At 39.7% G+C, this 25,690-nt stretch overlaps 1 protein-coding gene across 1 annotated transcript in view; it reads right to left on the reverse strand.

The window, feature by feature from the left end:
• prkcz (protein kinase C, zeta) overlaps window positions 1-25,690 on the reverse strand; it is a 178,615-nt gene that overhangs the window by 70,509 nt on the left and 82,416 nt on the right. Inside the window, exon 5 of the mRNA XM_030732648.1 lies at window positions 1,083-1,168. Coding sequence (XP_030588508.1) covers window positions 1,083-1,168 — 86 coding nt within the window. The remainder of the gene's footprint in view (window positions 1-1,082; window positions 1,169-25,690) is intronic.

Below are 25,690 nucleotides of genomic sequence, written 5' to 3' on the forward strand. Positions count from 1 at the left end.
AGGGAGGGTTCAGGATAACCTGATCCAGACCTAACTTTAAGCTTTATCAAAAAGGAAAGTTTTAAGCTGAAGGCTCTGCCTCCAATTCTAATTTTAAATTCCCTAAGTTCACAAGAAAGCCAGCAGTCTGAGAGCAATGTGCTCTATTGGAGTAATATGGTACTATGAGGTCTTTAAGATGAGACGGAGCCTGATTATTCAAGTGAATATGTGAGAAGAAGAATTTTAAATTCTATTCTAGACAGATTTCCTTAACACTGGGGGTGGCTGTGGCTCAGGAGGTAGAGCAGGTCACCTACTAATCGGAAGATTGGTGGTTCAATTCCTGGCTGCATGCCAAAGTATCCCTGGGCAAGATAATGAACCCCAAGTTGCTCTCCGATGGAAGCACTGGATTATGAATGTGTGTGAATGTTGGAAAATAAAAGCACTTCGCTTAGTTACACCTGAAAGTGCTTGTATGAATGGGTGTGAATGGGTGAATGTAAACGTATTGTATACGCACTTTGAGTCCTCAGAGTAGAAAAGCACTATTTAAGAACCAGTCCATTTACCATTTGTTGGGTGTAGTTATTTCTGAGTCTTTACTAAGGGTCTATTGCAGATATAGCTCCCTTACAAACAGACATAAAGTACCAGTCAAAAGTCTGGCCACACTCACACAGTCACATGAATGGGTGAGTGTATCCAAATCTTTGACTGGTATTGTACACTTTCCAGTGACAAAGAGCAAGTCCTCAGGCAAGTCTGCTGCTAACTACTTCTTTACCAGCTGCAACTACAGAGACACATCTGTCAATGGTAATATTATAAGAATGTCTCTTCTTGTTTGCTTCACATGTTATTCAGCAAAATGTGAGAAGGGCAAGTTGTTCACATTCATTCTAAAACTGGTCACGCTGAACTTAAAAAACAAACAAACTCCTAAACTCATTAGAATTTTGAGGATATGGCAACAATTAACCTATAATTTCATTCATGTATTCCCCAGTGAAGAGCGGTTCAACTAAGGCAAAGTGCACGGATTAATACATGTTCTCCTCAGCCAGCAGTGAGCATTAGTAAGATCTGAAGACACTCACCCTGTTAAAGCGTTTGGCCTGGAAGAGATGTCCATTCACTTGGTAGAGCTTCCTCCATCTTCTGGCCCCCCGGCGATAGATCGATTCTAGGATAGAGATTAAACGGTTGAAGAGTAGCAGCATGATATGGAACTAATTGGGAGGGGATGGAGTGGGAACTAAGACAGAGAGTAGAAAGATGAGTGATAAAACTGAGTAAAAATTGAGGTAAAGGTCCAGCTGCTGTTCCTTTGCGTGAAATCTAAGCTTAAAAGAAGGGGAAAATAACCGTAAGCTTTCTCTGCAAGTGTAAAAGCATGCTCACACGCTCCACTCACTCCCTTAGCAGTCTACTCTCTTCTTTAATCACCTCCCTTCATATTTCATCTCTTCTTTCCTTCTTCAATAGCTCCATCACTCAGTTTTTTACTCTTGTGATGAATGGATTTCTCAGTACCTTATAATGCCAATTATTCAGATGACACTTTAAAGGTGTAGCTATTTATAACAGGACTACATAGTCAGCTAAAAATAAACCGCAGGTTCATTATCATGTGCTTTGCAGTGTGCTAGAACTAGGTGTTTGAAACAATATTTAATTCTACATTCTTACAAAACGTTTCCTGAGGTTCATCAATATTTTGACCTTCTGAAACAATCCCATCAGACACATTATTAGTAAGCTCATTGGAAGGAATGAGATGAATAATGACCGGTTTAGTGTTTGTATCTTCTCTACTAGCTTTATTAATGGATTATTTGGTCATATTTCTGTCAGTATATGAGCTCTCATCCTGGTACATCACACAATGCCATTTTGCCATCTGCATCTCACCACTGGACGCAAAATGCCTTGGCATCAATTCCGAGATGCACCAGCTGCAGCAATGCTGGTCATTATATGATACAGTAGCATCAAAGTTGCAGGAATAGCGGTGGCATAAGTTCACATCCTGTTTTTTGTTCTGTTTTTTTTTGGCTTCCTTTTCACAGATTGTTTCCTTTTTTTTTTATTTTAAACAAAGATGCATGCAGATGCATTGCAGCAATCCACATGACAGTGATGTCCTCTATTACCTACAGTAGGTCAATGTCAATGCTGGCTATGACAATAAGGACACAGACAAACCTTTCTGGTATCTAAATTGGCTGACAAGACCATAGAATATCCTGGTATGCTCACAATGTGTGTGTGTGTGTGTGTGTGTGTGTGTGTGTGTGTGTGTGTGTGTGTGTGTGTGTGTGTGTGTGTGTGTTTAGTCAAACCTAGCTGTTAGCATTCCCAATCTCATGCAGAAAATTGAGTGGCTTGGGCAGTTTTCTGGTTCTAACATCAACAATATTAAATCTATAGCAGAGGGTCCCAAAGTCAAGAGTGCAGCGGCCCACTTAAAAACCAGAAAATCCCACGGGGGCCCCCTCGCTCCCCCCGGTCGTCCGATAGTGCCGGCCTGTGAAATTTTCTGTCTGTTGTCACTCTCATCAAAATACAAGATAAAGTGATGTATTTCCTTTAAAATTTGATTTAAAAAAAACAACACAGGCTGTTGGCTATAGATTGCTAACTTCTACCAGGTCATATGTAAAGTGCTAATGTCAATATCTGACCCACCTGCCACTGGGACACAGACTTCAATACAACAGCAGTAAATTTAGATCACAGTAATGAGCAATACCACAAACTAACCACCTCCTGTTACCAGTTTTAATTAACTTTTTATGTAAACAAATGCATTTATATGAATATGTAACTATGCATACTTGTGAGTAATTTCAAACTGAATTTCTGTTATCTCATTCCAATTGATTATCTGTGGGATGTGCTGGACAAACAAGTCCAATCCATGGAGGCCCCACCTCACGACTTAAAGTATCTGCTGCCAACATCTCGGTGCCAGACACCACAGCACACCTTCGGGTGTCTAGTGGAGTCTATGCCTCGACATATCAGGGCTGTTTTGGCAGCAAAAGGGGGACCAACACAATATTAGGCAACTGGTCATAATGTTATGCCTGATTTTTGCATGAATTTATATATGAATTACTATGAAAATTATATTATATTATAGTTAGTTTTAATGTTGCTCCTAACAGCAGAAATTTTTAATTTCAGGTTGGTAAATCAGACTTTAAAACAGTAAATAGTAAACAAGACAAACTGGGCATACTAATATAATGTAAATCATAAAGCTTGATGCTAAATTTAATACAGAACTGGCATAGAATACTTCAGTGTTTTTTCCTTGATATTTTGCAACATCACAACACTAATTCAATAAAAACTCAAAGAATCAGTCTGGTTCAACAAATTCAGTGGAAAAAAAGCCTAACCAATAATGGCTGTGTGTATTAAAGCCTTAGTATTATGTTTGCACCACACAGCTATATTATTTTCCAAAAATGACTGAAAACATATCAGTCAGCCCCACTGTAGCACTGGCTGACATATTCCTTCATCACCATGAAGTCACTGTAATCCAGTGAGAAAAGCCCCCCAAACTACATTATTTCTCCCAGTCTGAGGCACAAAACAGAGGCCAGTTGTATTTATTTTTTTTAATCAAAGAATATATTTCTGTGATGCTTTCTACAGTCGCTGTTTCAGGAACATATGAACTTACTGCTAAGAGCTGCAGGGCAGAGAAGTCAGAAATTACTGGGAGACAGATTAAGCCATTTCTATGGGAACAACAAAACAACACAGAGCTATTATGATCTATTCTTTACTCCTATTTGAATCAACTTCTAGAATTACTGAAATCCACAGACTCAAGCTCAAATACAACTTTCCTGAGACTTTTTCTGGTGGCTAAAAACCTGCATCATGGAAATGTGACTCACAGGTATCTCAGTCTTTTCTAAATGTTTATATGTATGGCAAAAATACATCTACTATGACTCCATTTATAACTGTGAAGACATCAAAATATATCAGCATTAAAGGTATCACCTCATCCTAACAAAAAGACAATACACCATGCAGTCCTAACCATAGGCTTTCTCACAAAAATACAAAGAGGTCCTCAAACCCTAGCTGGTGACATCATCGGGGCTTTTTTTCTTTTTCCAATTATGATTCAGTAACTTTTAAATTATTTTTTACAAAGCCTTCACTTACCACTCCTTTTTATTTTTACTCAGTTACAGGTCACATCAAGGTCCCTTGAAAAAATGAAAATATAACACCTTAAATTTGGTACCCTCTCTAGCTGCAACATGACATTATAACAGTATTCAACATACTAATAGCTATTTTAGTATGATTATTTTGACCAAGGATAAATGCACTGTGCTACTGCTTGACTGAATTCACCAAAGCACATTAGATGCAGTAGCCGTAGGTGTAAACTCATCAAACTGTAAGTTAGCAATTAGCATTACACAAGTTAATTTTACTTGTGACACTTTCACTAGAATAAAATGACAAATAAACATGATTACATTTGACATGCATAAAGCTTTAATGACACGTTCCCATAAAGGTAATATCTCCCTGTCTCATCAGATACCTTTTCACTACAATGGTGTTAAAGACAATAGCTCCAGTGTTATGATATGCTACTTCAAGACCTCACAGAAATGATATACCGCACATTTAAAGAGCATATTGCTGTGCTGTCAAAGTGAATAAGCAGCAGAACTTCGCACATCCTTGGGTACTGATAAACCTACTGAAACACAAATCAGTAAAGGAGGCAAGGCGATCTGTGTGTGTTGCCTTGTGCTGTTTACAGCATCAACAAAACAAATCATTCACCACAGTATTAAGTGAACCAGTTGGCTGAATTACATCAAGCGTTGCCGTCTTGCCTCCCACTAATTATTCATTAGCTGCTCGCCCAGTGCATCCCCGTCTCTACTGGATTTCCAGTCTAGTTGTTTTCTCCAGTGATGGGTGCAGCCTTATAACTTCCTCCACTCACACAACTTTTGCCTCTGTTGCTATGGTAGCCCCAGCCCACCATATACCCAGCTATTATTAGTTTGCTGTGAGGATGTCAGAATAACATTGTCAACAAAAGTGCATCCCATCAATAAATTCTTCCATCTCTTCTTCTGAAAGCATATTCTACCATTGTGCTAAATCAGGCTGAACATATTGATATCAGATTTGTAGCTGGTCATGTGAACAATCAGTATCTTTACATTTTCATACCCTGGGATGAGCTCTTGTTCCAAATGGCTATAACATTCTCTGCATACTCTGTGTATGTGTATTTCATATATAAAATGGTACGTGTGTGTTCCTTAAGCTCAGGCCCTCTACCACTGTAAGCACTGGATTACAGAGTAACTTCATGGTGATGAAGGAACGTCAGCCAATGCAGCAGTATTTACATTTTTGCAAAACAATATAGCTGTGTGGCACAAAAAAAAAAAAAAGTAAGGCTTTAGTGCACACAGCCATTATTGGCTGCTCCAGTTGTTCCTTCAGGCATCGGTACTTCTCCATTTTCTTGTGCTCCTTCTTTCGAAGGTTGTTTGTCTGCTGGGATTGCCACATCTACCACAATGGTGGTGCTCTGCTCCATGTCAACCCACCACTATGACTGGTTGGTTGGCCAGCAGCTGCTTCGCTTTCTGGAAATTTAAGTACCCCAGGACCTCAAGCCCTGTCGTTCTCAACTACCTTTGGCGGCGTCTGCCATCAGGAGCTGGGGACTTCAGTGTCTGCTGTCCCAGCTTGCATCCTGCATCCTGCTACTACTATATGGAGGACTGTCTCGAGGGCACCTTTGTATAGCCTGCATCTTGGATCCTGTCAGATGTGGTAGACTCCTGCCTCTGTGGAGCTGGTGCTTAGGGCCTGTTCTTGTACCCCCATGATTGGAGCCTCTGTGCTGCCCTTTAAACAAGCCTTTTCTAGCCACTGGTAGGACTTCTTGATGTCAGCCATTTCCTCTATCTGTCAATGGTACATCCCATGCAGGGGCTTGGTCTACCATGATAGTTCCCCATCCTATTCCTATGTCTTCAGCTGCACGAGGCACTCTTGAAGCATCTCATCTCGGGTGGGCCATTTTCCTGATGTAATCGTGGATGTTCCATATTTCCTCCTAGATTGTGGAGTTTCCTCCTAGACACAGCCTCAGGGTGGTGGACTTTGGGCGGAAGCCTCTCTGGATTTTTTTTGTGTCTTGACACTTGCATCTGTATCCTCATGTGGCCAGCTTATTATTCCTGTGGGGTATCTGATGACTGGTATGGCGTATGTATTGATGGCTCAGATCTTATTCCTACCATTAAGCTGGCTTCTCAGCAACTGTCTTACTTTCTGGCATTTGGCTGTGGCTGACCTCTGCATCACGGTTCCTGTTGGCCTGTGGTGTAACCAGGTACTTGTAGCTGTATGTCTGCTGTATGTTCGCCATTCTGTCTTCTGGCACCTCTACCACTTCAGTCCGGATCAACTTCCCTGTTTTTGCAACCATTCAGCCACACTTATCAAGTCCAAATGACATCCTTATGTCCTCCCTGTAGATCCTGGTGACATAGATCGGTGAGTCAGTGTCTTACTCACTCCTGGTATACAGCTTGATGTCATCTACGTACAGAAGGTGGCTGAAGGTCACTGAATCTATAGCTGCAGCCACTCTTAGTGATGAGCTGGATTAGGGGGGGTTAGGCATATACAAAGCAGCAGAAGGGACAATGTATCAACTTGGTATATTTTGCACTTGATGGTGACTTGGAGTTGGCCTCCAGTGTGTGTGTGTGTGTGTTTACGCATATATTAAATGTGTACCCCATGGTCATAATGGATGGGCAACTATAGATAGGCTGTAGCATTTAAATAATGCTCAAAAGGTATTAAGGGGTCAAAAGTGTGCGCTTTTGCACACCTTAGGTATAACTGTAGCTATTTGAGTCACTGTTACCTTCCTATCATCTCGAAGCAGTTTGGCAATTTTTCCCTGACATCAACAAGGCATTTTCAACCAGAAAACTGCCACTCAATAATATCTTCTCTTTTTCTGGCCATTCTCTGTAAACCCTATAGATCAGGGGTCGGCAACCTGTAATCCGGAAAGAGCCATTTGAACCCGGTTTCCACGGAAAACAAAACAGTGAGAGCCGCAAATACTAGAGGAAGCTGGTAGCAGCTACCGCGAGTGACGAAAAACGAAAACAAATAAATAGATAAATAAAATGATTTTATTTTAATATTTCAAGATCACAATAATGTTCCAATTTAAAACTACAACAAAAACCGAACTGACAAAAATAAAATGCACTTCAATTGGATACTTTAATTTACTTCCACAAGCTGCACAGAGCCGCAGATTAAGCTTGGATGAGCTGCATGCGGCTCTGGTGCCGCGGGTTGCCGACCCCCGCTATAGATGGTTATGTGGGAAAATCACAGCAGATTATCAGTTTCTGAAATATTTAGACCACCCCATCTTGCACCAACAATCGTGCTATGTTCAAAGTCAAAGATCCCCTTTGGTCCCCATTCTGATGCTCAGTCTAAATTTCAGCAAATCATCTTGACCATGGCATCATGCTTAAATGCACTGAGTTGCTGCCATATGACTGGCTGATTAGATGTCGGTATCTATCGTAAATGAGCAGCTGTACCTAAAAAATTGAATGGTGAGTGTATATATGAACATTTTTGCCATGCATGCTTGACAGACAGATTATTTTTGTCTGGGACAAGACTCAAAGTGTTCATCTTTGTATGCAAATAGCCATAGAAACAGGGATTTAAAAATACTACTGGATACTTAGCACTGGGGATTAAAGGCAACACTAAAGCAAAACTCCTGTCAGAATGGACACAGAAGCCTCATGTCACTATAGTAGCATTGCTATAAAGGGTCTCTTCTGTCTTTAATGACCTCTCAACAACTGTAAGTTCTACCTGTTTTGGGTCTTGATGAATATTTCTGTCATTCTATATATCTCTGTGTCTACCCGAGCTGCTGAGATCAAAGTGAAAGCAAGCACAGAGGAGACACAAATAGGCCTTGCTCTTTAGATTTTTCTGTAAGCTCCCTTCAACCCTCTTAAGTTAAGCACTCTAAAGAAAAAGTGCAGTTCTCTCTGAAAACCACTGCAGTGTGTTTCCATAGTTACTCAGTATTTCTTCCTTTGCGTTGTTACTGGTGGGATAGGGAGGGAGACGGGAGGGAGACACAACATGAGGAGAAGTGTGAAGAAACTGAACCTACATAGGATTTTACACACAGCACATGCCCACACTGGATGCTAAATACAGTGTAATTAAATAATTAATTCCAACTTGTTTTGACAAAGTGTTAAATTGCAGCTCTTAGCTCAGTCTCTTTAATCAGTGTTGATGAACAGATGAGCCGTTAAACAGAAGGAGCTTAAATATGTGAGTAAATCGTTTCCTCTTTAATGTCTAATTGGCTGTCCTACAGAGTGCTCTGGGTTAAATCTACTCACCAGTGCACAAACAAAGAGACTTCAAAACAAAATGTGGAAACACCAAAAACTGCAGTACTAAAAGTGGACAAGACTAGGGAGCTGTGTGATTGCTTGGGTTTCTTTCTAATACTGTAGGGTCTTTAATATAAAGCACCTTGAGGTGACTCTTGCTGTGACTTGGCACTATATAAATAACACTGAATTGAATTTTAAATAACAATAATAGCAGCAACCTGACTTGACTCAAGGCCTTGGGTGTACCAGGAGCCAACCTCAGTCAGCGAGTGAAAAACATAACTGAAGTAAGAGAGAGTATTGTTAAAGGGAAGTAACCGATGTATAATGCAGAATTGAAACTGGAAAATAAGGGTAATATTAACTCTGAGATGAACAGTTAGTATAATGAGCACATTATGTCTGCCAGTAATTTCAAAGATAGCCCCCCCAACTCAAAAATTGGTAAAGTGTTAACCACAAGCCATGATAAATACACCAGTGGGATTCTCCAGTCTCATCTATTCCTTCAGGATTTAAGAATCAGAGTAGCAGGTGTAAAACAGATGACACCCTCCCTCTTGAATGCCCTGTGGCTATAGCAGATGTTAAACCATGGTGCATTCAATTAAAAAACAATTTCAGGATCAGGGGTTGATTGGTTCTCATTTACATATTACATAGATCCATGACAGCCCAATGGCGATGCAACCTCTGCAACACACCACTTGCACTTAACTGGCAAACTTTCAAAGCGCTGGCCTATTACAGGATCCCCCTCAGGAGAACAAGTGCTGCATTGCCCCACATTTCTGCCGAGGAGCCACAAAGACAGTAAGAATGACACAAGGTAAATGAGCAAAGCAGGCAAGGCAAACTGCTTCTCAGATGATGAATCAAAACATGATACTACACCTCCAGATGCAAAGGCCAAAGCACACAGTCCTGCCATTTTGTCCACTGGAGGGACGAAGAAGAGCAGACAGCCTATTGGTGATATACTGTGGATTATGCAGAGAGCTGTGGAGCAGGAAAACAGGGTGGTACTACCAAATCTCCCCAGGCCAGGACATTTACAAGGGTTTGACTCACTTCCAGACATTGTTCCTCTCACTAACAGGAAAGTAGCAGCATATAAGTTGCTACCAATAATACACGCCCCTTCCCTCAAACACAGGAAAAAAGAAAGGAAACACAAAGCAGTGAAACTGCACTGTAGTGTTTGTTTTTACTGAGTTCTGGGGGGATCAGCAGCAGTACTCATCAGTGACAGATCTACCTTTCTATCAGCAAATATAGAACTCACGAACTTTTGCAAATGTGCCAAGTTATTTTCTAGACCAGGGGTGGGCAATTCCAGGCCTCGAGAGCCGGTGTCCTGCAGGTTTTAGATGTGTCCCTGATCCAACACACCTGAATCAAATGGCTGAATTACCTCCTCAGTATGCAGTCAAGTTCTTCAGAGCCCTGCTAATGACTTCTATATGTGCTTCAGGTGTGTTGGCTCAGGAACACATCTAAAACATACAGGACACCGGCCCTCGAGGCCTGGAGTTGCCCACCCCTGTTCTAGACACTCAGTTCCTGCTGCCAATTTTTGAGATTATGTCTTCCTGTTAAAAAGGGAGTTCTGTCTCCCAACCATGGCCAAGTGCAGCTCAAGATTGATGGGGTTCTCTGTCTAATATTGGTCTCATGGTCTATACCAATTAAAAGCACCTTGAGATGAGTGTTGTTGTGAAGTGGTGCAATATAAATATAAATGAAATCAAATGGATTCTATATGGATTAGTGAAGTTAAAAATATCAGCTTTTTACCAGCTGCATTTTCTCACTCACTTTTATCGTATAGCAAACTGAAACACACACTGCCCTCCCCTCTCACTCACACACAGCCCTATCTTCTTCTCATCATTTGTGCTGGGTGAAGAACTGATTAATTCTTGAGTTATTCCAAAATAACTAAAATGGTAAAAGGTAATTATTCATATATCCAGCTCCATATTTTTATTCTTAGACTCCCCTACAATAGCATTGCATGATTGATAGTTCAGAATTAGCCTTTTTACCTCATAATTAGATTTGGTGTTGCTCTTTATATGGTTCTGATTTAAAATGTGTAATATCTTGATATAAGCAGGTAAAGGCTGTAATATGGCCACTGCACATCTGAAGCACTCATAGTGGACTTCTTTTGAATACTTCTGTTAGCTTGCAGTTCTCTTTTGTTAAAGCCAAGATTCTCATCACCATGCTGCTTTAAAAAGCTCCATTTGATTGTTCAGCGGGAAGGAACAATACTTGACCATTGTGTGGTCTGATCATGAATTTTGGTCTATGAGACAAATATAGGATAATTAGACATTTAAGAACATGTGGAAGCTGTTTAAACTATGTATATACCTACTGGTCAAAGATTCTTGACCATCTGAACTAACTTATAAATTATATCCAAGCAGGCCTAAAGGAAATGGTCCTGGTAGTTTTCTGATCTCGGTCAATCAGCAGATCTGCCAGTCTAGCAGCCTGCTGCTGATTGAGGTGCTGAGGACAGAACGCTGTGCTTTGATATGAGAAAACTAGCCATCAGCATGGTCTTATAACCAGCTGGAGCATCTATGAATTTGTACTTTCGATCACATATACTTCAAACATGCACAAAGGAAAGCAACTGGTATATTGTTGACACATTAGGAACGCTAATGGATAGAAATTCACAACAGGTGCAATGTTTCCACAGTTTAAAAAACACCAAAACACAGAGTTCATCCAATAAAATCTGAGCAAAAGAACACTTATCATCTCATGAAGACTGTATATTAGCCTCAAGATATTCCATCTCAGTTCATGTCTGACTACACTGAGAGGTCAGAACCCGTGTTAATTTCATTGATGAGATATTTTCATCATAGTTTTCATCAACGACCCCTTTTTTATGATGAAAACAAGACGATAACTAAATAAAAACTACCTAAAATGATTAAAACGATGATGAAATTAATTGACACTTTCGTCAATGAATGAAAACGAGACGAAAATGATTGGCGGGGACAACATCCAATCAGAACTTATTTAATTTTGTGACAGGGCGGGACAAGTTAGGAAAATATCCAATCAAACGCACAGTTGCACAAATTTGTTCTAAACCCAGGAAGACCAAACTAGCCTGTGATTGGTCGTTACTTCCGATAGAACTAAGTTATGTAAACAATGTCAGCAGGGAGAAAGAGAAGAGCCGATGTTACCGTGACAAACTAAACGATGTGTAAACCATGTGGGGCGACTATCTCGGGTAAAAACACGACAAATCTTAAACATCTGCAAACCAGTCACCCAGATCTCCATGCAAAGGTCAGCATTTTAATGACATGCAGGGTAAAGTGTTTTTCCCAGTTTGTGTTTAGAGAAAATCTCCACACCGCGGTGGATTAGCCTTTATAATCTTAGTCCTGAACACTGCCCTGTACCTTTCAGAGCGTCCTGCTGTAAAACGCTCGGATTATCTCAGTAAGGTGGTGTTAATGATCAGGTGTGTGGGAAGCAGGTGAAACGCTAATGTTATTATTATTAATAATATTCCATAACTTTGAATAAATGTTTAATTTTGTATAAGTGTGTATAATGACTAATTCAAGGGAACTGAAGAAAAAGCATTTACATTTTACACCCTTTATATTTTAGTCACTAAATCGACTGTAGATTTAGTCGACTGTATTCTTACGATAATTTCGTCGACTAAAACTAGTCTAAAACTAAAACTATTCAGATGACTAAATTATGACTAAAACTAAATTACATTTTCGTCAAAAGATTATGACTAAAACTAAATCAAAATTTGCTGTCAAAAGTAACACTGATCAGAACAGTCTTTTTCTGTTTATCATGCCTCATCTGTCTGCTTCACGTCAAACTGACAGTTTGACAATATTGATTTAACTACGCTGCAGTATTCTGTAAGTAATCAGCTGAATATAAAGTCTTTATACAGTGTATTGTGCAAGCGGGACTTTTTTGGGTCAGGTCTTTGTGATTTCTTTTCACAATACTTATTTTGTACAAAAATCACTAATGCTTAAAACATTTATAAAAACATATTTTGAAAGACATCAGAATATTTCTGAATAAATACAAAGAGTTAAGGCTAATCCACGCAACACAGATCATTTTAAAGTACCAAAGGCATCAAGTACCTTCAAAATTTGTGTTTAGTGCTGTTTTCAAAGCATGTCCATGGCATTATTTTAAAGGCACACTTGGCACCTACAGTGCCTACTTTTTAAATACAACATTGTTACTAGTCACAGCTGATGATACAGAGACACTGAGGGCGTTACACTGCTCATATTGGCAACAACCAAGGAGTAACATGTTGTTAAGGCTGTCAGAGAGCCTCACATGCTCCCAGTGAAAAAAGCATAGTGAAGATGTTCAATTAAGATGCAGCAGCTGTGTCTAAAGCACTTCCTGTCATTCTAACTGATATAACGGAAAGGCTCTAGCTCAAGGTGTCTTTGCACTGAACCCAAAGGAAGCAGATAACAAGACAGGAATTAGTGGATTTATCATGATTAGGATTAAAATGCATAAACATCAAAATGACCCATTTCTTTTACTTAATGACGTCATTGCTGGCAACTCAGCTCACCTCACTCCCTATACAGCATTTCTCTGGAGTCTGGCTGTCTGCAACATACCTAAAATGACCCGATATCGTCAGAATCCTGCCTTAAAGGACCATTCATGCTCACCCCACCTTTGACTCGAAGGTAGAAAAGCAGCGTGAGCAGCATTCCTCCTGCTAAATCTTCCCGCTCCTTCATACTCTGGATCTCATGGTGGTCTCCCACACCGCCTCTGCTACTCTTCTCCTTACCCTGCCTTTCTCCTCCTACTCCTGCTCTCACTGAGCAGCTTTGCTCTTGTATCACTCTCTCCTACTTCCCTTCCTTCTTTTTTTTTTTTTTTAACTAAGAGTCTCCTCTAGGCTGCTTCTCTTCAGTATCCTGTCACCTCAAATAGAACACATCGGGGGAGGCACAGGCAAACATGCAGCGATTTTTTCGTGTCTTCTTCTGGTTGTGGATCAAATCTTTCTCACTGAAAAAGGATCACATCACATGACTGAGGCTTTTCACAACAACCTTCTGTCTGCACCCATGCTGCAATTTCAACTTTCTGCCCACAAGATGGCAGAACCAGCTCAAAATCAAGCAGCAGCAACATCTTCTACAGGCAACATACTTTAACCTAAATCTAAACTTTGTGGACTATTTTTAGTGGTCAAGGCTATTCGAGCACATCCTGGATGACAGTTACACTTTCCTAGAGAGTTCTCTCCACAAGAATTTCAAGCACTATTCTGTGCACTCTCTGTGCTACTGGACATCACCTGCAGACAGTATGTGGCACTAAATGTAATATTACCCTATATAAGCTAAAGGTAAAGGATTGTGAAATCAAAAGGTGTTGGACAAAACTGACTTTAAGGGTTATTTATTCAGTTTGTGGAGATGAAAAACAGTCAAATTCCACAATCCCAGCTTTAGAAAAGTAGTTAATCTCATTTCAAATCCAGAAAGTGTATTTTCTTAAAAAATCAAAGTCAACCAACCATTTTTTTTCTTTCTTTGGATATAAGCTGAGCCAGGGCAGAACCACCACATTAAACAAACTGATGAAGAGAAGCAATTTCTGACATTCCTGAAATTGAAGCTATTAACCATCTGATACTGACAGGTATTTGGCTCTTTATGACATGCTCAGTCATAAAGCTTTGCACACTGTGCTGTTACTGCATCTAAATTTCTATGTGGAGCTGTGGAGAAACGTATACAGAGCAACTTACAACTCTTATCCTAGTAAGACACAAAAGTAAAAAGTAAGCAATGCTGCACTCAGAGACCAGGATGGACTCTGGTGAAGGTTAAGACAGCAAAATGAAGCAAGATATCATTTACTTACTGGCAACATGCAAAAATTCTCAGAGATGGAGGGGTATGGCTTAAGAGGAGAATTTCATTTAGAAAAACACCACTCTGACAATTACACGTGTTTCAATTTTTGAAATGACTTAGATGATAGCTAATAACATCTTTTTGTAAATGCCATCTTATTTGATGATGTCAGTAAACAAGACTGACACCAATGTTATGCCAGCATATCGGTGCATCCCTGCGATTGACAGATACAGTATATTTTGTTGGCTTGAATGTTTGTTATGGGCCAATGTAAAAACTTTTTTTTACAGAACAAAATGAGAGAGAGAAAAAAAAAACTACATAGTTGGGGGCTGAGACATAAGGGAGACACCTACCAGATATTTTCCGCCTGCAGCCTGAAGACAAAGTAAATATATAGGCCTGTATTCCAGCGGGAAAACAATGAATCATATCTGACCTTGATTACATACAAGGTCAGATGCTGAGAAAGCAGTTGTCCCAAAAATCTAGCACCAGTGAAGCTGTGTCTGTAGCATAGTGTTTTGGTTTTGAACCAGGTTTTGAAGAAGAGAAATGTGAGGAATAAAAAGAAACCTCTCTGATTTTGTTTCATCATCTATAAACCTTTTATCAGTTAATGGTCTCCCAGTGTTTATTGGTGCAATACGAAATCAGAGGAGCAGTCTAGTCATTTATGGAGGCTTATGAGTGCAACCCAATCATATTGCATTATACGACAATTTTTATTCCGTTTTATTTATCAAATCATAATAAGTTGTCTCAAGGTGCTTTATATTGTAAGGTAAAGACCCTACAGTAATACAGAGAAACACGTCACCACACCACATCGGCATTCTCTCCATGACTGAAGAAAACATCTGTTTAAGATACACAAACTGAAAGTGAGTCTTTCTAGCAAAAAGCCGATATTCCTAATGTAAGGATGATTAAATTCCCTTTGACTTCACTGTAAAAGCAAACACACCTAGTGATCTCCCTCAGCCATGTGTATCCTTGCCTGCTAGTGTTGCAACACCAAGGGAGGTTGAGAAAACATTTTTTGCATTCCTTCATGGTGACAGAGTAAGGTTATTCTCTGTGCTGCATACACAGAGTTACAAAAGCAACCTTCAAGGCATTTTAACTTTATCAGCAGTGCCAGAAGCAGTCTGTGTAATGCAACCACTCTGAATCAACGCTGTGGCTCAAAACAGCAGAAAACACGAGCTGCATGATTTTAAAAAGGCTCTCCACTGGGAGGAACTAAGTGATTGGAAATGAAGATAAATTCCCTTTCCTCTGTGGTTACTGGCTCTCGGTGCTTTCACCTGGACCTGCTGACTTCATGTATCTTGAAGAGACCAGTGCCACTTGAGTTCACATTATTTAATGCTATTCACTTCTGCACAGATTTTAAATAATTAGACTTTTTCTATTTATTTTATATTGATCACGTACAGGTTTGTAATGTAACTATGACTGCCATGAAGCTAATCAACTACTTAATTTCAGGGTAGGATTAAAGCAAAAATCCTTCCCAAGGATTGTCTGGTGATTTGACAACAGGTACCAGACTACAGTCATTTTAAAAAGAAAGTACACCCTCTTTAAATTCTAAGGTTTTTGTCATAAATTGTGTAGATGGAGTGAGGAACCAAACACAGATGTGTAGAGGAAAGTAGATTAACTGAAAATGAGCCGTTTATTTGGGCTGAAGGCATTCAGCACAAGAACATGAACCAGGTACAAAATGAGAAACGGAAAAGTAAGAATGTACTGAAAACAAAAGCTGGAAACCACACAAGAGCTAGAGACACTGGAGAGAGGCGAAGAGACGCTCTGACACAGGACAAGGGGAGATAGCGACTAAGTATACACAGAAGGGTGATCAGGAGAGTGTGAACAGCTGGGAGAACAAGACACAGCTGAACAGCATTACAATGCAAGAGACTTAACACAAGAGGGAGGAACATAGACTGAAATCAAACTAAAGCAAGAGAACTAGGAATAGAACTAAATACAGGAACAAAGAATGGATGAAGTAAATCTAAACATTAAACAAACCAAGACTCAATAGAATATTTGCAAAATCAAGGCTTGAAAGTCCACAAAAAACCCAACACTGTAACAGACCCAGGACTGTGACAGTTTTACACGTCAGGACATAAAATCATCTCGTCCTTAGCAGGTCTTAAAATTAGACAAATACAACCTTAGCTGGACTACAACACAAGGCATACCCCAGTGAGAAACTAGGTACACACTGCTTCTACGGGCATTAAGTAACAGCCAGGTGCTGCTAACCAATGCACTTGATTAACTGATCATCAGCAAGCATTATCACCTCTATAAAAGCTGAAATTTTGGCAGTTTGATGGTCTGAAACATTCAGTGGTGTGTTAACACATTGAAAAGAAGTCTCGGTGGAAAGTAATCTGTTGCTGCACATCAATCTTGGAAGGCTTATGAGGCCATTTCCAAACTATCTGAAATCAATCATTCTACAGCGAGAAAGATAATTCACAAATGGAAAACAGAGACCAAAGTGGAGATGTTCGGCCATAAAGCACAACAACTCGTCTGGCAAAAACCAAACGCACACGTCGTACCAGTTGTTAAGCACAGTGATGGAGGGTTGATGATAAGGGCTTGTTTTGCAGCCACAGACCTCGGTACCTTGCAGTCATTGAGTGGATCATGAACTCCTCTGTATATTAGAGCATTCCAGAGTCGAATGTGAGGCCATCTGTCTGACAGCTATAGCTTGGCTGAAACTGCGTCATGCAACGGGACAACGCAGGATAATGCACACCAACAAATCTACGTTCCTCCATAGCAATGTGAGTGATAAAGTCGTACATAAAACTGATCTAGCTGACTGTTCACGGCATGCCAAAACAACCCTCACGCCACCAGGAACTGTCCCAGTGCTCCCAGCAGTGGTTCATTCTGAATAGTTTTTTCTCCTGAATTCTTTGAATCACAATTTCCTGCTAAGGATTAATAAAAGACCCATCTATCTATCTATCTATGGATCTATCATTATCTATCGCAACATGAAATTTTCTTTTTTGTGTGTGTATTTTTGGCCACAATGTCTTTTATCAGTAGTAGAGAGAGACAGGAAATGGGGTAAAGATACAGGGGTAGACACGCGGGCAAATTGGCGACGGGCTGGAACTCGAACTTGCGCCGCCCGCACCGCAACGCGGCATATGTATGTGGTCGCCGGCTTCACCACTAAGCCACACAGGCACCCACGATATGGAATTTTTTTTAATCACATAGAAATTTATACCAGTATTATTGTGGATGATCTGGTACAGCCCTACTACACAATCATGATCATCGCAGTGAAGTCAGACACTCGACACAGTCACTACCACAAGGGATGAGCTAACTGCAACATATGGCCCACCTGTGAACATACCAGTACCAGTCAGTGACAAAACTCTCCATGTTAGCAGGCTGCTGGGTGGCTCCACTAAAGAACAAGTGCAATTACTGTCCTAAATGTATCACAATTACTGTGATGGACCAAGGCACCTTCAATTTAAAGTGACATGAAACGCTACATGTATTAAGACTTCTTTACACCACGGCGTCTTGCTCTAAAAACCTCTAACAGATATGACACTGTCCATTAAGCTGGATTTAAGAAATAAGTGTTTAAAGTTGCAGTTTTTAGAGCATGTACAGCACCATCTCCTGTAAGTACAGACTGATGTCACTAGGTTGGTTGCTGCTGAAAGACTTAAATTAGTTTGTTAGCCAACTTGTGATAGAACAATACCTCAGTGGAAAACAAAGAAGCTAAAACTAAAAGCAATTTAAGGGGGTCACTTTTATACTGCCCCTGGTTTCAGCAATGAGTTTTATGGTAAACCCCCCCCCCAAAAAAAACAAAAAAAACAAACAAAAAAACAAGGATATACTGTCCACTTTCCCTCTCTGTGTCTTAATCAGTAAGTGGTTCTTCATTGATGGCTAGCTGCACTGAAACAGGAAAGTCCACTGTTAACTTTAATGCTAGGATTTGAGCACTTTATGATGCTGTCCCCTCTGTGTTTCAGTTTTTCTCATCAGGTCGGGTGCACACGCTGAGCGGTGCAATCAGCTGGCAAAGCAGATGTTCACAAGATACGATCAGCACTATTGTTCAATATTAAGGTGTGATTTGACCCCCAGTTATCTTCGGGTTAAGTGTTTCTTTTCCCAAACACATCCAGTTTACGAGATAACAGTTACTACATGTGTGCCATACCACAAATATAACTGAGTTTCTTTCTGAAATATGAAATGGAAATTCTAATACCCACCAGCATATCCACAGGAAAAAAATTCCATGTTACAGCCTCCTTCACTTATATCTGGGCTTTGCGTTTCCTCACTTCTAGTATGAAGTAATCCACTCAGTGAGATAATGTGAATTTCTAAACCAAAGCAAGAAAATAAGTATGAAATCTCTTCCTTGGAGTCTCACACATCAATCTAAGCTTCCTTTGTTTCCACTGAGGTTCTGTCACTAGTTAGCTAACATAAACTAATGCAAAGTCTATTAGCGACAACCAAAGGTGGCAAAAGTACTGACATTCTATCCTTAAGTAGAAGTACAAGTACTTGTGTTAAATAATACTTTGGTAAAAGTCTAAGTACTGGTTCAACATCTTTTCTTAAGTAAAAAAGTACAGGCTCTGAAATGTACTCAGAATAAGAAATTAAAAGTAGTTCTTTGGAGGATGTTTCTACTAGGGTTTAATCCCGGGATCCGGGATTCCCGGGAAATGCGATCAGAACCATTTCCCGTTTCCCGGGAAACGTTAGACGGGAAACCGGGAAAAAAGTCGCGTGCGTCGATTTGACTTTCAGAAAGAAAAGAAAGCTTCAGAATGTTAAATTTAAGGAAATATTGAGAGAAGGGTTCGTTTAATGCGAAAAGCATTACTCTTCATTTCAGGCACGTTCAGCCTCCGTTTAAGGCTTCAGCCTTCATCTCAAGCGTTTTAATAGAGGTATTACACAGTTGTACTTTTTTCCTCTTTAATTTGTTGAAATCGTAGGCAATGTGTTTACCCTAAGGTATTTTGTATTATATAATTTTATATTATTATATATTGTTATATTGCATTATATAGCCTATAAAATATGCCTGCCCTGAACAATAAAGAAATATCTGTTTAACTTCGAGTGTTTCTTTTCCTCGTTTGCAGACGCTTACTAACAATCATGAATTAGGATACGGGCCTAATGTGTGAAGAAATTATCATGAAATAGATTGCTTTAACATATTTCGCTTTTAAAATGGAGTTGAGTGAAATGTATATTTTTAGGCTATAATGATTGGCCAGTTTTTCAAAAGACGATTCACAGCGAACCTACTTTAACCCTCAGACACGGTGTTATAAATTTGCTGTTGCCAGAATGGCAATGACCAAGTCGTAGTGCATTACTCAAGGCCCTGTGTTATGTCATATTATAGTGTAGTACAGTAGTTAACTTTTCAGTGACTATTACAGCGTTCCACTGGTGGAGATATAGTGCAACAGATGTCGCCACGACAGCGTGGCTGAGCCTTTATCAATGCTGTGGAGATGAACCGTATTGTTTTGCACCAGCAGTTGTAAAAATATCTTGGTATAATTCCATGTACAATGGAGGAATCTTCGAATTATATTTGTTAAGGGAGTGTTGAGGAACGATACAACACCGCATAGCTCGAGCACTCGAATGTCGAGATGTAGGTTTTATTGCATTAATCAAGCCGACGTTACCCCCTACTGGGCATAACAGGACATAGCTGGAAAGCTACCTCTACAATATCAGAATAGGTTAAGGCCGACACAGGCTACAGAAGGCCTAATTAAAATAAAAAAATAAATAAACTTTTTCCCGGGATGACGAGCCATTTCCCGGGATTTGATTCATGTCATTTTCGGGAAAAATATTAAACCCTAGTTTCTACCTGCTATACTGAACCTCATTAAACATTACTGTAATAATATAAAATAATACATGAGAATAGAAATGTTATTCCAATCTAAATTTTAATCCTAATGAATGCACTCAGATTGAATCTGTTATAAAGGACACAAACTGTAAAAGTGAATTTAAGCACAGCTCTGTTCTCTGTGTCCTCCATAGTAGAGGGTGACTGTGCCTCCACCTAAACACCAACATGAGGATACTCAGGGGTTACAGTGGGATTCAGAAGGTGGAGGAACCCTAAGATCAGCTGTAGTGGCTCTGCATGGGGAGAAGAACCACAGCTTTCTATTGTAGCTGCAGTAAATGATGTTGGTGTGCAGGCTGTGATCAGCTGACCTGCTGCTGCTGCTCTGAGGTTTACTGCTCTGTGTGGATGAACTGAATTCACAAAGATGTAACCCAGTATTTCACAGCTATCTGAGCAGATCTCCATCCCCTACACTGACAGCATACAGGCTGTAGAAATGTTGGATTCAGTGAATGAATCTCAGCATCAGCAGCTTTGATTCAAACTCATCTCTGCTGCACTGATGTAACCTGTAACTCTGACCATGAACACAGCCTCTGTGCACCAACACAGCTTTACTGTAAATACAGTACAAGCTGATCTGTTTATTATACACTAAACTGCAGTATTTTCATACAATCTTTGAATTACACAAAGTCAGCATACTTCAGTTTGTTTTGCAGTCCTTACCTTTAAATCTAACCTCTCTTCGTCCTCTCCTGTCCTCTTTCTCCATCTCTGAGTGAACTTCTCTCTCTTTGCTCTCCCTGAATTACAGCAGCTCTTCTTTTAGCTAGCAGACACACTGTGTGACAAACTGCACACACTTTGTGTGTTTGCTGATATTTGTTGAGCATTTAGAAATGTTGCGTTTACCTGCCACACGTTACTCCCTTCATGCTCGCTCCTCTTCAGTAGTGCTAGCTAAACTGTTTATGCCCCCCGCAAACTTACGGACTCGGTCCGGCCCGCTGTGACCCCTGATTATAGCGCTATATTGCATATTTAATCACTTTGTACGCGATAAGCCTGATGATGGAGGATAGGCCAGTATGATTGTCTCTTATATGTTATTATTCCTCCGTTTAGGTTCAGATCGTTTGATGTTTGATGGAAATACAAACTTTTCTTTGACGTGTTAAACATAAAGTAAGGAGTCTGTTTGAAAATGTAAGAAGTAGAAAGTACAGATACTTGTGTAAAAATGTAGTGAGTAAAAGTAAAAAGTAGTCAGAAAAATAAATACTCAAGTAAAGTACAGATACCTGAAAAATGTACTTAAGTACAGTAACGAAGTAATTGTACTTTGTTAATTCCCACCTCTGGCGACAACCAACCTACCTAGTGACATCACAGTCTGTACCTGCACAAGATGATCTAAAAACTGTAACTTTAAAGTTTGTTTCTTAAACCCAGCTTAATGGACGGTGTTATATCTGTTACGGTTTTTAGAGCTGGGCTCCATAGTGTAAATTAGCCTTAATACATGTAGTGTTTCATGTCCACTTTAAATCTTGACTGCTTCATACTGATAATTCTGTGCTGAAAGGGTTTGATTTACTGTGTGTGTGAATGGCTTGGTTTTTTGCTACTGTGTGCTATTTATTTTAAAACACTGGCACAAGTTGCACCTCAACTTCATTGTATTTTATAATGCACTGACAATAAAAGGCATTCTGACTCTACAAAAGAGTCAGGCAGTTTGTTTAAATAAATATTTATAACAAACTTCCACTTCATCAGCTGCTGCCTCATAAATGTCTGCAGACCATTCCTCTTACATGCAGTCTGTACACTAGCTGATCGAGGTTATTCATCAAGCAGTACATATGAATGCTTCCTATGTTCCAGGACTGTGAACACGAGGCTGCACAAGTTTACTCATACAGGCTGAATTTGGAAAGAAAAAAGGTCAGACTGCATTGTAACAACATACTGAAGAAGTTTAACAAGGAGATGTTAAAATTAAAGAAAAAAAAAGACGCACAATCCAAGAAGGTGAAAAACTGGGTGCAGGACTAAAAACAATCATAGAAAAAGAGGAGTAGAGTTCACACACCAGGAGTAGCTCCTAAGCAACTTTAATGGAGATCAACACACGTAACGTTTCAGGCATAGCTGCCCCTCTTCAGACATACAGAGCATTACAAGACACACCCTGTATGCATACACCTAATCATGATCATGTGGTCACAAGTACCAAGAAACAAACCAAAAAATACATATACAAATCTGCACATATTTATAAATATACAAGGTGAAATACATGTTGTGCTGCATGTGTGATGGGTTAAACGTGTATGTGACAATAAAAGCTGTTTGTTGTTGTTGTTCTATCTCTCTCTCTCTCTGACACCCTCAGTATTTTGCTTCTATCTGTATATAGTCTTTACAGTCTTTTCTATATATAGTTTACTTTATATTCTACTTTTACTTCTACTTTTTTACTTTTATTCTATTTATTTAAGTGTTAGTTGATGTGGAATATTGCTTTTGGTTTATATGTGAAGGCCTGGGCCTAAGAATTTCATTGCTGGTAGTGATGTGGCATAGTTACCTGTATATGACAATAATAATAAACTAAACTAAATCCCAGTGGTCTGATTCAATCCTGTTGCTCATAAGCATTACAGCTCCTTTGTTTATACAAGTCTTAACCTTGACAGGCTACTGGACTAAACCTGGTGCTGGCTTATGTACAACTGCAGGCCTTTCCTCAAAATGCTGACTTCAAAATATCAAAAACAACAGAAACGCAAGGTGACCTGATCAGTCATGTGGTGCAATGAGCAGAGGAATTCAGACCAAACACACAAAGTGAGTAAAAATAGTAATAATAGGGAAGGCAAAATGTTATAGAAAAGAAAGGACACTGGGAGGTATAAGGGAGAATTACATAATGGGGAAAAGCCAGAGAAGCTTTTTAAATGAGTCCAGCTTGATTAGCAGAGCTCAAACACAAGTCAGCTTGACTGAGCAGTTTAACAGACCTCTCTTTCTGCTGGCATGCAGCCTGGCCACAGCAAATTTTTGTGACACCATTGTTGTGTAGCTTGTTTGTGCCAGTTGAAGTGGTTGCCCAGTGGGAGCATTATGCAAGAGACCAGCCTTTTGTGGATTAGCCTTTTGAACAGATGTGCTCTGGGCAAACGCTATTTACTGCAGAGGTTCAACAGTAGGACATGCCAACCACTTTAAATCCAACTGCAGAACAGAATGAGGTCAGCAGTGGACTGTAAAGACATGCTGATGAACACTTCGAAGTCATTTTATGGAAATAAAAACCAGACAGCTGTCGATATAAAAAAAATGTATTTTGTGCAGAATCAGAATCAGAATCTTTATTGTCATTGTACACAGAAGTTGCACAACGAAATTTAAAATGCATTCCTTTCTAGGTGCCTCAGACAATAAATAATAAAATAATAAAAATATGAGTGATAAAAATGATTACTAAAATACAGTGCACAATAGTAAATTAAGTTAATTAAGTAAATTAAGAAGTTAGGGTTGTAAGGAAAAATAAATAAATAAATAAATTCTCGGGTACTAAATGATACTAAAAATTATGATCAGGCTGATTTGCAACATTATTGATGAACAGCGTTGTTTTTGGTACTTCAGCTGACACACAACCCCACACAGCATGCTGCAGACACGCAGGCACACAGGACCTCACTCGCAACTGAAGCAGCTGACATTCACAACACTGAACAACACTTCAGGAGGGATTTGGAGAGCTCAGTAAAGCTCAGCTACACTGAAGTATTGAACAGTTTTCATTAATGTTAACCTGGCCGCGCACAGTTACAGCAGTTACACCAGGAGTCACGAGCTAATGTACTCCTAGTGCAAGTCCCAAGCCCAGATAATTTGGAGGGTTGAGCCTGGAAGTGCATCCAGAATAAAATCTTTGCCAAATCAAACAGGCCGATCCATCTACTGTGGCAACTACTGTGGAAGTAAGTCAACTTAAACATAGTGTTATCATGGCCGTTATTTTTTATATTGTTCTAATCTTTTTTAATGCCTCTCAGTTTTGCGCCATTTTTGTCCATGTTGTATCGGGAATTGTATAGCACATTTTCCTGAGGTTTGGTATCAAGCCTAAAATTTTAGTACTGTGACAACCCTAGCCAAAGCTAGCCAAAATAAACACACATATATATATATATATATATATATATATATATATATATATATATATATATATATATATATATATATATATATATATATATATTTTAATATCAACAAAAATGCTACAGCAAGGGGGAGCCAGGACGTCAGGTCAGGGTAGAGGTATCATCATTCCCATAATCCGAGATTGGCCACCAAGACCCATATGTTGAATGCCAGAGCAGCTGTCCAGAAGGAATAGATCATGTCTAAGAAACCTGGACGCTCCATGGCCAATCGCCAAGACTATGAAGTACCCTCTTAAAGTCTACTTGAAGATGCGAATGTAGCACTATGGACAATCCCTACTTTGACCATCACTGAAACCAACCAGCTGATCTATACCACACTAACAGTGGTCCTCAAAATGCTTGGCTTTAAGATGAAAAGCCACCAGGAGCAGTACCCTCCATGGAGAAGAAAGCTAGAAGCAAAGATCAAGGCAGCATGAAGGGAAGTTAGCCAACTATCAGAGCTGCAGAAAGGTGTGATGAAGAAGAAGGGTGCCTGAGAAGTACAACAAACTGTCGATACTCCATACTCTGAGGCCTAAGCCCTTAGAAAATGCCAAGCAAAGACTAACAGCCTTGGCTAACCGCTTGAAAAGGTATACCAGAAATATATATGCCAGGAGAATGAACCAGATTTTTTTTACTGAACCATCCTAGGTGTACTCTCAGTGGCAGGAGAACAATATGAGAACAGCCCCATGGATGGAGCAATACAGAAAGTTTATATGGGGGATGGACGCAACACATAACAACAATGCTCAGTGGCTAATGGATCTAAGAGCAACTGCAATGGTTACTGGATCCCTGAAGAGGATCTGAACATTTTCACTTACCTACTTCAGTGTTCTACATAGAAGCCTTTTCTGAACTATTGCCATAACAGTAGATTAAGAAGTACTCACTTAAATGAGTGGTTAGAGTACACACATAACTGTGATTTTCCTTCCAAACTGCCTTGCATTGCATGTGAAACTGTGCTGTCAAAACATCAATCAAAGCTTTTTTCTAATAAACTCTAAATAAAGGACTTTGCCTCAGGCCTCATGGCCTATAAATACAGTCACACAAGAAGTTCCCTTCCCTAAATACAGCACGATCTTTATGATCATTTATCCA

Source organism: Archocentrus centrarchus, chromosome 7, assembly GCF_007364275.1.
Source record: "Archocentrus centrarchus isolate MPI-CPG fArcCen1 chromosome 7, fArcCen1, whole genome shotgun sequence".
NCBI classification, from domain to species: domain Eukaryota; kingdom Metazoa; phylum Chordata; class Actinopteri; order Cichliformes; family Cichlidae; genus Archocentrus; species Archocentrus centrarchus.